Raw genomic sequence first — 14453 nt, forward strand, 5'->3', positions numbered from 1 at the left:
CATTTAAAGAATTGAACTAAAGTAATTAAATAAGAAAGTTTTTCTGAGCATCTTTCTAAAGAAGGTGCCACACCTTCTCAGAAGAGACTTTGTTGCACTGGCTGCTTTTATACCTTAATTTTCTCAGCAAAACCAAGCAGGTGTGTGTGTGTTTTTTTTTTTTCCTTCATGTAGTGTTTTATACAGTTTTAATGATGCGGAAATCATCAAGCAAAATTTGTGCTGAATGAACAGAACTTTTGCACAGCTTTGTGAGTATAGAAGAGGATATTGCTGTAAGGATATCTGATATCAGCAACTATGAAAAATAGTGGATTGAATATCAGCTCTGATGACAAATGGTGTGTGTGTGTGTGTGTGTGTGTAATTTTAACAAGTAGTATTCATTTCTATCATGTCATCTCTAGTAATAAGAATCATAGTGCTGTGCTCCAGACAATACAGAGAACTTCCGGGTTTTTTAAAGTCACGCCTCTTTATGTAAATGAGCGTAGAACACGTGACCGCCGGGTGCTTATAAATATTGCGGCGAGTCTCCATCCTGCTTTCACTATCACTTTGATTTAACGGAGGGAAAAAAAAGGTGGTGGAAGAAACCCCACGTCTCTCAGTATGACAGGCTGTGTCTCAGCCTGGACGTTTCTCTGCTTCATTTTTCACCTCTTCACCTTGAACGTTCAGTCCAACGCCGTGTCCTCCAGCCCCGCGGAGGAGAGCGTCCACCCGCGACCTCACGCCCGAACCCACGCAGGGTTGCCCGGCTTTGACCCGGGAGATCCTGCTCCACAATTCCGGCTCCAAACCCTAGACGGGGAGTTCGTCTATCCTCCAGAAAACACCGAGACGCCCAGATCGTCCGTGATCATCCACGCGTTCACGAACAAATCCGCGTTCCTGGAGTGTCTCTGGGCGTCCAATTCCTCAGTGTCTGATCTGATCGAGTTCCTTCCGTTGAGTGCTGAAGTTCTCGTCCTGTCTCTGGATGATTCTGCGGCTCAGGATGTGCTGTGGATGAGAGAGCAGGTGTACAGGGTCGCAGCCGCCGCAGCGCACAGGTGTGTGTGTGTGTGTGTGTGTGTGTGTGTGATTGGGAATGTTAGAAGTGTATCTCCAAAGTTTGGACACTCACATGTCCTTGGCGAGGATTCTACAGACGCATCATCATAAACAAAGTAATAGATGATGTAAGTGAAAACAGACAGAGAGTGATGGATGAAGTACACAAACCATGTAGTTGAGTTAAAGTTGAGTAAAATATGACTCTAAAGTGTCCCTTTAAACTTTCACTTGAGTAAAAGCTCTCAAAATGTAGTATCCAAAATACTATGATTTATTATAACTATCATTTCCTTATTATAATTTTTTTTTATTACAAGATTCTTTACTTAATCAACTCAGTTAACATGAAAAGATTCGAATATGACTCTCAGCACACTGATCTATTAATAGATTGATATTAATGACTCAAACACTGATTTCTATTACAATTATCATGAGCCCAAAAACACCAACTTACAAATAACTCAAATGAGTTGAGTTCGAGTTTGGAGTTTCTTCATCATTTATTCCTCTATAAATGTTCTGTTGAACTGATGCTGAACTGTATGTTGGTGATCAGTAGATACACCGAGAGCCAATCAAAACAAGTTTAAAACAGAGCAGGCGCTCGACCCTGATTGGTGGATTGCTGCGTGTTTGATTGGTTACGTTTTTATCCTCATAAATAAAATGTAGTTAAGTAAAAAGGAAGATATTTGACTTTGTAGTGAATTTACAGTAAAAGTCTCCCCAAATGGAAAAACTCCAGTAAAGTACAGATACGTGAAAAAAAGCGACTTAAGTACTGAAACGAAATACATTTACTTTGTAACTTTGTGCGTGACTGTAAAGTCGTCTAGACGTCACAATTCGCAAACTCGCTCCATCCCTCATACTCGCCCATTTGTCCTGCTTCTAACGTGTCAACCGTGAGGACAAAACGTTCACTTGCTGCTAAATATATTCCCACTCACTACCAGGTGCCATGATGAAGAGATCAGTGTTATTCACGTCACCACTCATCAAGTGGTTTCACCTTTTCAACACACACACACATTTTACCCAACATCCTTTCTCACGTCATTAGGGGTAAGGAAATTTTATCCAGGCTTCATTTCTCCCCCGTCCCTGTCTACGCCCTGGGGAACTGGATACCCCGAGTGCTCTACTCATGGGGATGCGGCGGACACAACTGCGGTCTGGCACAAGCAGTGTTCACTAGTCCAGGTGCGTTCTGTTCTGTTTACACTCAAACACAAAATTCTCTGAATGTAAATGAACAGGAGCTGTGATGAATATATATAATGTGTTACTCTGATCTCTCAGAGTGGAAGGTTCCGGTGATTGTGAAGCGCCTGAACGCCAGGTACGACTGGCTGAGCGGCCGCTGGGAGCAAAGCCAGTACGTTGTGGTCGGGGCTGGGGACGGCTGCGAGCCCTTTCCTGCGGCCGCCGGAGCCGTGGCCTGGGTTTCCGAAAGCAGCTGCTCGTTCTTCACTAAGGTGAGACATGAGGCGAGATGTGACGAGATACTTCTATTGCTGATTCTGCACAAATTTTCCAGGATGTTGTATAAATCGTACGACATGCAGTGAAATGTTTTTACGTCCGCTCCTTTGCAATAAGGGAGGGATATAGGTATATAGGCAATGTGATCAAACACAATAGAAACAAATAAAATACAGGGTGGTATCAAATTATTTAGAGACTAATGGTGTGACTGGTGCGATTCACCTTCTGAGCAATCAGGACAAAATGATGCTAGGCATTGTTTATATTTTCTATATTTCTTTCCAGATTAAAGCCATGGAGGACTCCAAAGCAGTAGGTGTGCTGGTTTATGTGTTACCTGGCAACCCGATCCAGGATATGAACTGTGATGGAGATGAGTGCAACACCACCTTAAAAATTGCAGCTTCTATGCTGCACTTCGAGCCTGCTGTATCTCAGGCGCTATCGTAAGCCGTTTCTCAGAGGTTGAGGTTTCGTGTGAGGGTTTAGTATTACGGTGTGTGTGTGTGAGTGTGTGTCTGTGTGTTAACAGGTCAGGAAAGAGGGTGAACGTGACGTTCCAGGTCACTCCATCACCAAATTTCTTTTTTGCGATTGACCAGCAGGGGGCGCTGGCGGAGATGGGCTGGTTTCTTTATCCCACGTTCCGGTTCTTAAGCTGGCAGGCAGAGTGGTGGGTCACTACACACACACACACACACACACACACACACACACACACACACACACACACACACACACACACACACACAGAGAACTAAGTTCAGTTTTATTCGTATAGCACTTTTAAAATAAAAACTACAAAATGCAGCTTTCACGGAAATAAATTACAAAATAAATATGTTAGCATCCTTGAGTGGTGGTGATGAGAAAATATCCCAAGGTAATATGAAGGGAAAAACATGAGAGGAACTAATAGGGAACCTATCCGTGATGGACTATATGAACAAAAGTTTGTGGACACCTGACCATAAGATTGGTGTGCATTCTTCTGGGAAGATGTTCCCCTAGTTTTTGTGGAGATTCAATCAGACACAAGGGTGTTAGTTACTGAAGTAGGTGAGGTGGAGAGGCCTGGTTTTCTTTTTTCAGTCAATGTAATTTACATTAATAGTCGAGTTTTCACAGAATTTACAAACTCGACCGACACCTTTAGAGATTTTTTTTTTTTTTCTCTCTACAGGTTTGACTTTGACTCCAGTTTGCTGCAGCGAATGAAACATCCTGCTGCTGTGGTTCCTGTGTTTAATAACACGCTGATGCAGGGAGAAGCAGGAGCTCGGGCCGTGGTGAAGCTTCCCAAAGGTCTATCATTATCAAATGTTTAAACTGAGGAAATGAACCATTTTATGGAAAAAATAAGGTCATTAAATAATCGATTCTATTTGATATTTATGTACTTTTTATCACATGGATTCATAAAATTTCTAACATGGAGAATAATTTTTTCTACACTGTTGCTAATGAAAAGATCTGATCATGTCCTCACTGAAAACTTAGTTGTGACCCACACCTCGATCTACAGCATGTAAAGAAGTCCGGGCGTCACAGCGTCTCTGAAGGTTAGTGTCGTTTGTTCAGACGTGTTGGAGTTCGACGTGTTGGAGCTGGACGCGGCCTTGTCGTGTCCCGGACGCCGGGACGAGACGTGCGCTCACTGGGACCACACGGTGCAGCTGTTCATCTGCTGTGATCAGTTTAGTCCTTACTGTGACCTGGAGCTCGGCCGCTGGATCACCGCCTTCCGCAGGTACACGAACCCCCCCCAACCCCTACTTGCCGTTTTGGTCTGGGAAAACAAATGCGCCAATATACTACAATCTATAATTTAAAAATAAAGAGACCTACAATAAAAAATACAAACAGTATCTTGGAAATATATCACTGTTCAGAGCATGTCTTGTGTTTGGTATTTAATGTGTGGCTGAAACGATTCTTCGTGTAACTCGAGTAATTCAAATACAAAAAATCACTGCAGAACACTACACCGTGTTTCCCCACGGACCGTTATTACTGATGCACCACCCGCTAAACTCTATAAAATATTATATTATATAAATAATTTAAACAATACAAAATCTGGAGAGTGAGAAAAATCATGATCTTTGTTTTGAAGGTATGAAATCTTCATGTAGTGGGACATGAGATCAGATATGGGATTCCCTTGATGTTTGTGCTGGTTTCATACTTTCATTAAATATTTTTTTTGATGATGATGCCAATTAAAAAAATGACCATGATGAACACCAATCATCATCATCGCCTCCACAGTTCCTAATTTTATTCCTAATGAAGTGTGTGTGTGTGTGTGTGTGTGTGTGTGTGTGTGTGTGTGTTCAGAGGAACTGGCCGCTGGCTGACGGACGTATCTTCGCTTCTTCCTCTGCTGGACAGCGAGCGCTGTGCTCTGGTCATGAAGACTCCACCCTGGGCCATGCCCTGGATCACATCCCTCAACCTGCGCTTCAGCCACAGCAACCGCACAGGTAGAGATCAGATTACTAAAGATTAGAAGAACTTACTGTTCTTCTTACACTGAGCTTCAGTCTCCTGCGATGGAAATACCCTTAATGTGGTCTTTTATGGGTTTAATGTGAAGAAGTCTTTTTATTTATTTATTTATTTTCTTAACAGAACGAAAGAATGATTACGTTTGGCATCATATAACTAAACTATCTATCAGAAATGATGGCATTTAATGAAATTTAGTAGAAGAATTTAAGATTTTAATAAAAGAATTTTTTTAAAGCTGGAAACTCATCTGAGAAGCTTCACCCCTTCAAGCTGTCATTTCTGTACAAGGGTGGGACGTTTGACAGGGATTACAACTCCAGATTTCAGGAGATCAAGTTCACTGTTCCACCTTCAACAAAAAAGGTGACTTTAAACAAATACTGTATTCCCTATAACAAGTTATGATCATGCAACACCTTAAATTCTCCCGATGAATGTTTGTGGTCTTAACCTGGTTTGGCCCGTGAATAATCATAAAATAATTCCTAATAGTCTCTTCGTTTTATTGCGTTTCTCTCAATTGCACTGCTTCCAGGAGTCCAAGTTTAAAGTTTTGATCAGATTTCAACTCATTTACTCCAGGACCATCTAGAAGGCGTCCAATAACGTCGCCATTTTCACGTCCTGTGATTGGACGGTCAGAGAGCGCACCGGTCCGAGCTTGCAGACCGTGTAAAATGTATTCATGTGGATTTAATCGTTTTTTTTTAGTCCACAACCACTGACAGAGGAGAGGAAACTGATTTGGTTGCAGATGCATTTACAAGAACATTTACAAGAAAAGCTGGACGTCATGAGGAAAGATCTTATAGAACACTTCAAAACAGTTTAGTTTTTTTATGAACCATTTATTGTTTTTATTTCCTACACAAAAACTTTGCCTTAATATTAAATCCACGGGAAAACCGTAACGAGCGGAAATAATGCAGGGAAAAGCTGAGATCCTTTGATGAGGTTAATATCGATGCTTCTGCTGGAGATTGTTTGTGGTATGTGGTGGTGGTTAAGGCATTGGACTTTGGATCGGAAGGTCACAGGTTTAAATCCCACCACCACCAAGCTGCCACTGCTGGGCCCTTGAGCAAGGCCTCTAACCCTTTAAGTCGCTCTGGATAAGGGCATCTGCCAGCTGTGGCTACAGTGAAAGGAGACTTGTTGAATTGTGTTCATTGAGTTTCTTGCTTTAGTGATGACATTTAATCTCGCTGTATGAGATTCCTGTCTGTGGTTCAGCGCTCTGTTCTACTGCGTTTCTCTAGAATATCGATGGTTTCTAATAATGACAGTATTAAGAGATCTTTCCAGCATTAATATATAAAATATCAAATATTGTCTGTAGGTAAAATGAACTAAGTGGATGTGTGTATTGCAGGTGGAGCTGTACGCTGTGATCACAGGCCACGGCAGCGACAACAACAACTGTGGTGAATTCTGCGTGACGTCACACTTCTTCCTCGTCAATGGCGTCCACAACAACTCGCTCACGTTTCACTCTGCTGGTGAGTTTCACGTAAAACAAACAAGTCCTTCCAGGAAGACCTCGATCAGCAAAGACAACGGCTTTTGATTTGCACTGAAGCAGGTGAAAATTCGAAAGCAGACTTGGATACAGTAGATGTAATCCAATATATGTTATTTGGGCAAAAGTATTGGGACACCTCGACTTTTCCAGCCATATGTGGTTCATCTCCAAACTGTCGCTGAAGCACACGGTATTGGACGTCTATGAATGCGGGACATGAAATTTACTCTTCACTTTAACTAGCAGACCCAAATCTGTTCCAGCATGACAATGCCCCTGTGCACAAAGCCAGCTCTATGAAGATCTGCTTTCCATGGGTTGGATGTTTATGGAAGATCTCCTGCTGTAGAGCTTCAACACCTTTGGGATGAATGTGAATGCTGACTGCACCCCAGACCTCCTCACCTTCTCACCTACAACAGTACCTGACTACCTTTAACTAACACCCTACTGACTAAATAATCACAAATCCACAATCCACTAGTGGAGCATCATCTCAGAAGAGTGGAGGCTCAAACTGTATAAATGAATCTAATGGTCAGGTGTCCACAAACTTTTCTCTATAAATAATTGTAATTATCTGTCAGTGTAATTTGTGATAAATTGTTCGTAGTCTTTGGCAGGTTGCTGTATGAGGAACAAATACTACATGGTGTGTTTTGTGTATGCAAAGTCTGCTGTTAAACAAAAAGACAAAGATACAAAGCGAAACAGAAAATCCTTTTCCCAGGACTTACATTACATTTCCCAGGGTTACATGTAAAGTGTAAGCTGACAGTTAAGGCATCGACAAATGTGTGTGTTTTTAATATGAATATATTTATATTTGTGTGTGTGTGTGTGTGTGTGTGTGTGTATATACTTGTGTGTACATAAATGCATACACTGTCACCGTACCGTGTCCCCACCTGATCTTGATCCTGAGCATCAGTTCCTCTGTAATGCGACCACAGATCAGCCGCTGGGCTGCGCCATGCGCGTGGGTGAGGGGGCGGTGCCTAACGAACATGGCACCTGGCTGTACGGCCGCGCCGGCTGGTGTGACGGACTGCAGGTGGACCCCTGGAGGATCGACCTCACCTCACAGGTGGCTAACAGCTAATTAATGCTAAAATCCTCCTGATTTACTTTGACCTGAAATGGTATAAATGTCATAATAATAATAATAATAAAAATAATATTATTATGTGCTTAAATTAATTAAATTAACTCATTTTAGATTCTCTGCGAACACAAAGATGGAGGCACACGGTAGTATTAGATATTTTTGGAGGCACTAGAATGAAATTTTTTGCATTAGTTGGAGTGGAAGATCTCCTGTTTTTGAGCTCTGAACCTTATTAAAATGAATAAATGTGAACACTGACTGCACCCCAGGCCTGATCACCTCACCTACATCAGCACCTGACTTTACTAACACTCTTGTGTCTAAATGAATCTCCACAAATTCTAGTAAAACATCTTCCCAGAAGAGTGGAGCTTATTATAACACTAAATGTGCACATGGGATGGTTCAAATGAAGCAAATACCAATCTTATGGTCAGGTGTCCAAAAACATTTCCATATAGTGTAATTTTAATGTATTGGCACCATGCTGTAAGTGGTGCTCTGGCTTTCCTTTACTTATATATTATTTCAAAAGAAAAAAAATAATGATTTGAGTTGAATTCGATTTGTATCTTTGTTGCAGCTCGACCTGAACGGTTCCAACTCCATTCTGTACTTCGGACTTTACGAGGGACGGAACCCCGATCCTACCAGAGACCCGGGCTACATCATTATGTACTCTTACCTCGTTTTTTATAAGTGATTTCTGAGAATAAATAAAACAAACAAACAAAAAGATTTGGTGTATGTTTTGGAAGTCATGATTCAAATCTTTTTTTTTTTTGGGGGGCTAATACCCGGGTTACACCACCGCCACAGCCAATTAGCATAATTACAATAATTTTGCCAGCTTTTGGATGCAAACATGGAACAAAGATGACAAATATACCAGCAAAAAAAAGTTAAATTTTTTAATATGAAAAGTTCGGAAAGTTTCTCCAGATGTTCAGCTGAAATTCTTTGCCGTGCCTCTTGCAAAATGCGCCAAATGCGCTGTTCTGATATTTGTAGAATTCTTGCGATGCTTCCCAAATTAGTTCAATAAGATTTAGGTGCTGTGACTGGGCAGAAAATCACATTATGGTTAACACTCCAGCTGATTGTTTGCTTTCTAAATAACGCTTAAGGAACTTGGACTATGTTTCAGCACATTGTCTTGTTAAATTGTGAAGTCGGACAGTAAGTTCTTTGTTTTAGGAAGAGATCTCAATCAATGTTAATGTTTGAAGACAAATACAGGATCAAACAAGCTCTTGTTTTCTGAGGACATTCATTAAACCAGTTAATCCACATTCACATTTTACTGTTTGAGTTTTTGTGTATGTGGTGTGATGGGGGTTTAGAGAAAAGAAAAAAGAAGTAAACATTTTTTAGGATTCCATCATTTACTATAAATTGTATTCGAAATAACTGATTAAAATTGAGATCAATAAAGGAATTGAGTGCTGATAAACCATATCCGGCGATGAACACTAGAACACACAAAGACCTGTGTTATGGCCTTTGAACGAACGAGTTGGAGTTGCCTCACAGGGTTTTATTATCCTTTGTTGTGAGAATATTTGCATTGTGAGGTGTGTCTTGCCTTCTGATCACTTTTTAGTCATTACTTTTTCGGTAGCTCAACATTTCAGGCATGGGCATAACGAAATTGGTTTTTTTATGAGGCACATTGACTTGTCTGATTTAAACCCACTCGGTTTCTTTTCCACCTGCTGAGGAGAAGCTTGGCAAGCGAGGTAAGGTTTCATCTTTACATTATTTTCCTCTTTAACTTTTAAATATTCACACCGTCTAAAATCCTGTGACCCTCCAAATATCTAGAATTCAGATTTATTCCTATGTTATAATAAGCTCATAAAAAAATTATATTTTAAACTTTATATTTCCTCTTTAGGTGGTTTTGTCTTTAGAAACATATTTAAATCTTTTTAAATCTTTTTTCCTCTTTAGAAGAATATATAATTTTTATTTATTTATTTATTTATTTTTACTTTTTTTCCCTCTTAAGATGCCAATATTTCCTCTATAGAATCTAATATTCCCTTTTTACAAGCATATATTTCCATTTTGAAGCATATATTTCCTCTTTAGAAAATAATATTTACTTTTTGAAGCATATTTTTCCTTTTTTATTTTCCTCTATAGAAGCAATTTTTTTTACATTTTACATTTTTTACATCTCTTAAGTTTCCTCTTAAGTCTTATTTTCCTCTTAAGATTCACATCTCCTCGTTAGAATGTTGTATTCACTCTTTCGGATTACGTTTAGTCATTTAAAGGTTAGGGTTTCAGTTTTGAAGGTTTTGTTTAGTTGTTTGCAAGTTTCAGTTTTTTTATTAGAGCGATGTTTTGTCTTAAAAACATATGTGTTTTGTCTTAAGAAGATTTAACATTTAATAGGTTTAATCTTCCTTTTCACATGCTTCATTTTTAAGAAAGTGTCGCTTCTGCCTTCAGAAACGTGTTTCTCCTCTACAGAAGTTCCAGTTTTCCTCTCTAGGATGCTGCTTAAACCCAGATCTGTATTCTGTGGAGCGTTCTTTGGCTTTATCATGGTTCACATGTACCTGAAGTCTTGCAGTAAAATGAATGTAGTGTTGTACACAATTACCAAGGTTCAGCATCAAGTTCCAATCAAGGTCAACATCTCCATCGAGAAATCAGGTATGTCAAGTTTTACAGCATTTCGTATTTTATTTCCGTTTGCTTTTAACCGATGACTTTGGATCAACTTTCCAGATGAAGTCGCGAAGCAGCTGAACTCGAAGCTGCGCATTTTGTGCTGGATCATGACCCACCCCAACAACTTGGAGAAGAAAGCCAAACACGTCCGAGCCACGTGGGCCAAACACTGTGACATGGTGCTCTACATGAGCTCCAACAACAGTGACTTTCCAGCCGTGGGACTGAACGTGTCTGAGGGCAGAGATAATCTCTACTGGAAAACCATCCGGGCCCTCCAGTACATCCACACTCACCACCTAGATGCCGCCGACTGGTTCCTCAAAGCCGACGACGATACGTTCGTGGTGGTGGAGAACTTGCGGCGTCTCCTGAACCGACACGACACCGAGAAGCCCATCTACCTGGGACACAGGTTCAGGGTGTTTGTGGCTCAGGGCTATATGAGCGGCGGAGCTGGATATGTCATGAGCAGAGAGGCACTTAGGAGGTTCTTTTGGATTCGTTTTTTGTTTAAATGCATTAGGAATGTTGCTGAGATTAAGGTGATCGGTTTTACAAATCATGTGGTTTTCGTCTCTATGGTAAATAAACCAGGTTCGTCCAAGGTTTCAGCTCAGGACAGTGCACACACACCAGCCCGGTGGAGGATATGGCCTTGGGGAGGTGCATGCAGACCATGAAGGTTGAAGCTGGCGATTCGAGAGATGAGCAGTTGAGAGAAACTTTTAATCCCTTCACTCCGGACATGCACTTGCGTCCTCTAGACTTCGGGGAGAAGCTGCCCTGGGGCTACAGTTACTATCCGCCAAAACAAGTACGTTTTCAGATATGACATCAATTTATGGTCATTAGTGACAAAGAAACCCTCTTCTTTGGCTGCGTCCACACTAATCCAGACGTACTGTATCTCAAAACATACACACGTCTGAAAACACTGACGTCCCTGTACTGCGCGTGAGCAAATCGATAGTGTTTTGACCCACGTAAATTTCCGCCTGACGTTTATTTAGTCTCGGGTATCGTTTTCAGTCCACACATCTGACGGTTTTCAAATTTATCCTTGACCGAAAATTCTTCCTCAGTGTGGACGGGAGGCCAAAACATAAAGTAGAAACAAGAACCTGTAGTTTGCTACATTCTGAGAAAAAGGGGTACCTCAAGGCTCCATTCAGGGATAGAGATTTATTTGTTTATGAACAATTTGTGATGAAGAACCTTTTGAGGGAAGACAAACCTAGAAAAAAATCTAGAGTCCTCATTAGAGTCGTAATGAAGTGGATCTACTGGAACATTTCACCAAAGAGAAGAACTTTGATATCAGATTTTAGATAGTGATGGAGGTGTTATAATGACCCAATCGTAACTTGAAAATATCATAAGTCGAGACATGGCGTAGCCCAGGAGTCTTAAAGATGATCAGTATGGGGTAGTGTAATTGTTTAAATTGTGTACTGTAGCGTGTTAAATTATTAGTCAAACAGATTTATTTGCACTACTGTAATGTATAAACTTTACAGTATGTATATACAGTATGTATGTAGGATTGTATGTTTCAGTGTCCTGTGACGTAGGTAAAAAAGGAGAAAGACAAGAATTGGGCTTTAAAACACCAAAAAAACAGGAAAAAATACGCCCTCTAACTACTGAACTCTGTCGACCGCCGGCGAGAGAAAGGCGTCTCACAAGGCAGGAGATGAGTTACATCCTGGCAGCTTCTTGACGTATCGTACAAAAACAATTATGCCACGCGAAAAATTACAAAACTTAAAAAGAAATCGCTCAAAAAATCGTAAGTCGAGCCAACAAAAGGGTGTGTGTGTGTATGTATGTGTATGTATGTATGTGTGTGTATATATATATATATATATATATATATATATATATATATATATATATATATATATATATATATAGTAAATGTAATTTAGCTTTTATTAAGTTTTTCATATTTGCTCGTTCTTTTTCACATAAAAAGGCCATTCATCTTCATCACTGTGCATAAAAGTAGTAAATAATCTTTTCCAAGCTCGTCTGCGCTCCTGTTCAGTGAAACACAAAAATACGGAGTTGAATTGTGCTGTATTGTAAAAGCATTACAAATGTTTATATGGCCCCTTGAATTACACTTTTATGGTGCGTCTATAATGCAGCTTTGGACTTCTGATCACTATCGCTGCTATTTTATGAGGGGGGGTTTTGGTGTTTTTGGATTGGATTGGGTGGCCGAAATCCAAAGAACCACTAATAAGAAATGCTTAACTGGATATTCAGAGTGGCCTTAATTAGATAGATATGTAGGTGTGTGTGTGTGTGTGTGTAGGTGTATATAAAGATGAGTCAGTAAACACTTCTTTTCTGAATGTTAACAATGTTAAACAGAGGTGTGACGCTTAACTATTTGTCCAGAGACAAGCTAGGTTACAAAGAGAGCGAAAGAAGCTGTGTAATGTATATTAACCTAACGTTACCCCGTGTGTGTGTGTTAACAGGGACCGGATTGCTGTTCAGATTACGCCATCAGCTTTCACTACATCCTGCCTCACAGGATGTACGAACTGGAGTACTACACTTATCACCTGCGACCTTATGGATATCAGTACAGGTTTGACCCGGATGTCACGGCCAATGGCACCGAAAAACCCTGAGTTTAAAAAAGAAATGAAGAAAAGTAGACAAAAAACATATTTTTTAAATTAAAGACTGTCTGGAAAAGATTTTATTGAAAATTAAAGCTCATTTATGGCTTATTTATTTATAACTAGAGATACAACTATTAATACAACTATTAATAAATGTATTTATAACAATAACCATTTGTAAATTTGCAAAAAAGAATAAAGGGATATTTATATTTATAAAAGTTTTTAAGGAGCTCTGAAAACGTCTGTATGAAAGAATGTAAAGGATTGTACAGTATGTGATACAGTGGATATGCATTGGTAAAAAAATAGCCTTGTTTACCATCACCTTGGTTCTTGTACTGATTATAAAACAACACGTTTTTAACATTACAAATCAATTACACGTTTTTTTTTCTTTTCCACCAGTGTTGAGTCATTTCAAATCCTACCCCTGATCTGAACACTTTGCAGTTTGCATGTCTCTCTATATTTAAGATTATAATAACCGCCACTCTTCAGGGAAGATGTTCCACTAGAGTTTGTGTAGTGGAGATCCATTCAGCCTCAATGGTGTAAGTAAAAGCAGGTAGTGATGTAGGTGAGGTGAGGAGACCTGGGATGCAGCCAGTGTTTATATTCATTCATTTTAATAGGGTTAATTTCAGCAGGAGATCTTCCACTCCAAACCCATGGAAAGCAGATCTTCAGGGAACTGGCTTTGTGCACAGGTGCATGGTCATGCTGGAACATTTTTGGATCTCCTGGTTAAAGTAAATGGAAATTTCATGCTGCCACATTCAAAGACGTCCACACAAATGTGTGCCTCCAAGTTTTGGAGAAACCACATATGGCTGGAAAAGTCAGGTGTCCCAATACAATTGTCAATATAGTGTCTTGCTCTTGATAACTCCTTAGAAGTGTTAACTAAAATGGCCACCAAGAGTAGAATGTAATAGTATTTACAGTGGAACCCGGTTATGTCGATGTCCTAGGGGGACGCCAAAAAGCATCGAGGTAACCGATGATCGAGATAAACGAAAATCAAAATGGCGGCAATATATTAACGTGCTTGAAATTTCTTTATGTACATGATGTGCGTTAATAAATGAGAATGTGCATGCACGTGTTTTTGAAGGTTTTTTTTACACAACAGCGTTGCCGCAATTTGTTTGATGAAGGCATGCTATAAAAATACATACAGTACATGTTTATCTGTCAGTAATCCACACTCTCACTGTCCGTTATTGTTGGTATATGTTGGTTCACGGCGGTCGTTGTTATCGCGCATGCGTATCCGGTATGTGCCTTCCCACCGGCACTCTCTCAACGGCTGCTCTTTTCTCCCCAAAGCGCACCGTGATTCCCCCCTGATTCCCCGATCCTGCCGGTGTTCATTCTATGATTTTGGATGGTCATCCCACGTTCCGTGCCGCCAAGCGCGGCTTTCGCC

The 14453-nt window shown here is 40.2% G+C and overlaps 2 protein-coding genes across 4 annotated transcripts; both read left to right on the forward strand.

Annotated features, from left to right (window-relative positions):
- The first annotated feature begins 518 nt into the window (after nt 1-518).
- si:dkey-256h2.1 (uncharacterized protein LOC337520 homolog) lies at nt 519-8432 on the forward strand. 2 transcript variants are annotated; one of them, XM_046877631.1, is made up of 12 exons: nt 522-1055; nt 2126-2265; nt 2365-2540; nt 2836-2996; nt 3083-3223; nt 3734-3855; nt 4132-4300; nt 4891-5036; nt 5300-5427; nt 6437-6563; nt 7540-7673; nt 8278-8432. In XM_046877631.1, exons 1-12 carry the CDS (start codon nt 613-615, stop codon nt 8395-8397), a joined length of 2007 nt encoding a protein of 668 aa, XP_046733587.1. In that variant the 5' UTR covers nt 522-612; the 3' UTR covers nt 8398-8432. The 2 variants fall into 2 exon arrangements, with proteins under 2 accessions (XP_046733588.1, XP_046733587.1); XM_046877632.1 differs by lacking the exon at nt 8278-8432 and having other exon boundaries at nt 519-1055; nt 7518-7651.
- Nucleotides 8433-9012: 580 nt separating this feature from the next.
- Nucleotides 9013-14083, forward strand: LOC124375400 (glycoprotein-N-acetylgalactosamine 3-beta-galactosyltransferase 1). 2 transcript variants are annotated; one of them, XM_046833714.1, is made up of 5 exons: nt 9013-9433; nt 10155-10361; nt 10437-10869; nt 10977-11196; nt 12872-14083. In XM_046833714.1, exons 2-5 carry the CDS (start codon nt 10199-10201, stop codon nt 13025-13027), a joined length of 972 nt encoding a protein of 323 aa, XP_046689670.1. In that variant the 5' UTR covers nt 9013-9433; nt 10155-10198; the 3' UTR covers nt 13028-14083. The 2 variants fall into 2 exon arrangements, with proteins under 2 accessions (XP_046689670.1, XP_046689671.1); XM_046833715.1 differs by having other exon boundaries at nt 10176-10361.
- The last annotated feature ends 370 nt before the right edge of the window (nt 14084-14453 follow it).

This window comes from Silurus meridionalis, chromosome 21, assembly GCF_014805685.1.
Source record: "Silurus meridionalis isolate SWU-2019-XX chromosome 21, ASM1480568v1, whole genome shotgun sequence".
Lineage (NCBI taxonomy): Eukaryota > Metazoa > Chordata > Actinopteri > Siluriformes > Siluridae > Silurus > Silurus meridionalis.

What these genes read in the sequence shown, in the direction of transcription:
- si:dkey-256h2.1 (XM_046877631.1), top strand. Translation starts at nt 613, where the DNA reads ATGACAGGCTGTGTCTCAGCCTGGACGTTTCTCTGCTTCATTTTTCAC. An exon ending in GCTGCTCGTTCTTCACTAAG is followed by an intron (nt 2,541 to 2,835) that starts GTGAGACATGAG and finishes ATTTCTTTCCAG; the next exon opens with ATTAAAGCCATGGAGGACTC. An exon ending in TTAAGCTGGCAGGCAGAGTG is followed by an intron (nt 3,224 to 3,733) that starts GTGGGTCACTAC and finishes TTCTCTCTACAG; the next exon opens with GTTTGACTTTGACTCCAGTT.
- LOC124375400 (XM_046833714.1), top strand. Translation starts at nt 10,199, where the DNA reads ATGCTGCTTAAACCCAGATCTGTATTCTGTGGAGCGTTCTTTGGCTTT. An exon ending in CATCTCCATCGAGAAATCAG is followed by an intron (nt 10,362 to 10,436) that starts GTATGTCAAGTT and finishes TCAACTTTCCAG; the next exon opens with ATGAAGTCGCGAAGCAGCTG. An exon ending in GTTACTATCCGCCAAAACAA is followed by an intron (nt 11,197 to 12,871) that starts GTACGTTTTCAG and finishes GTGTGTTAACAG; the next exon opens with GGACCGGATTGCTGTTCAGA.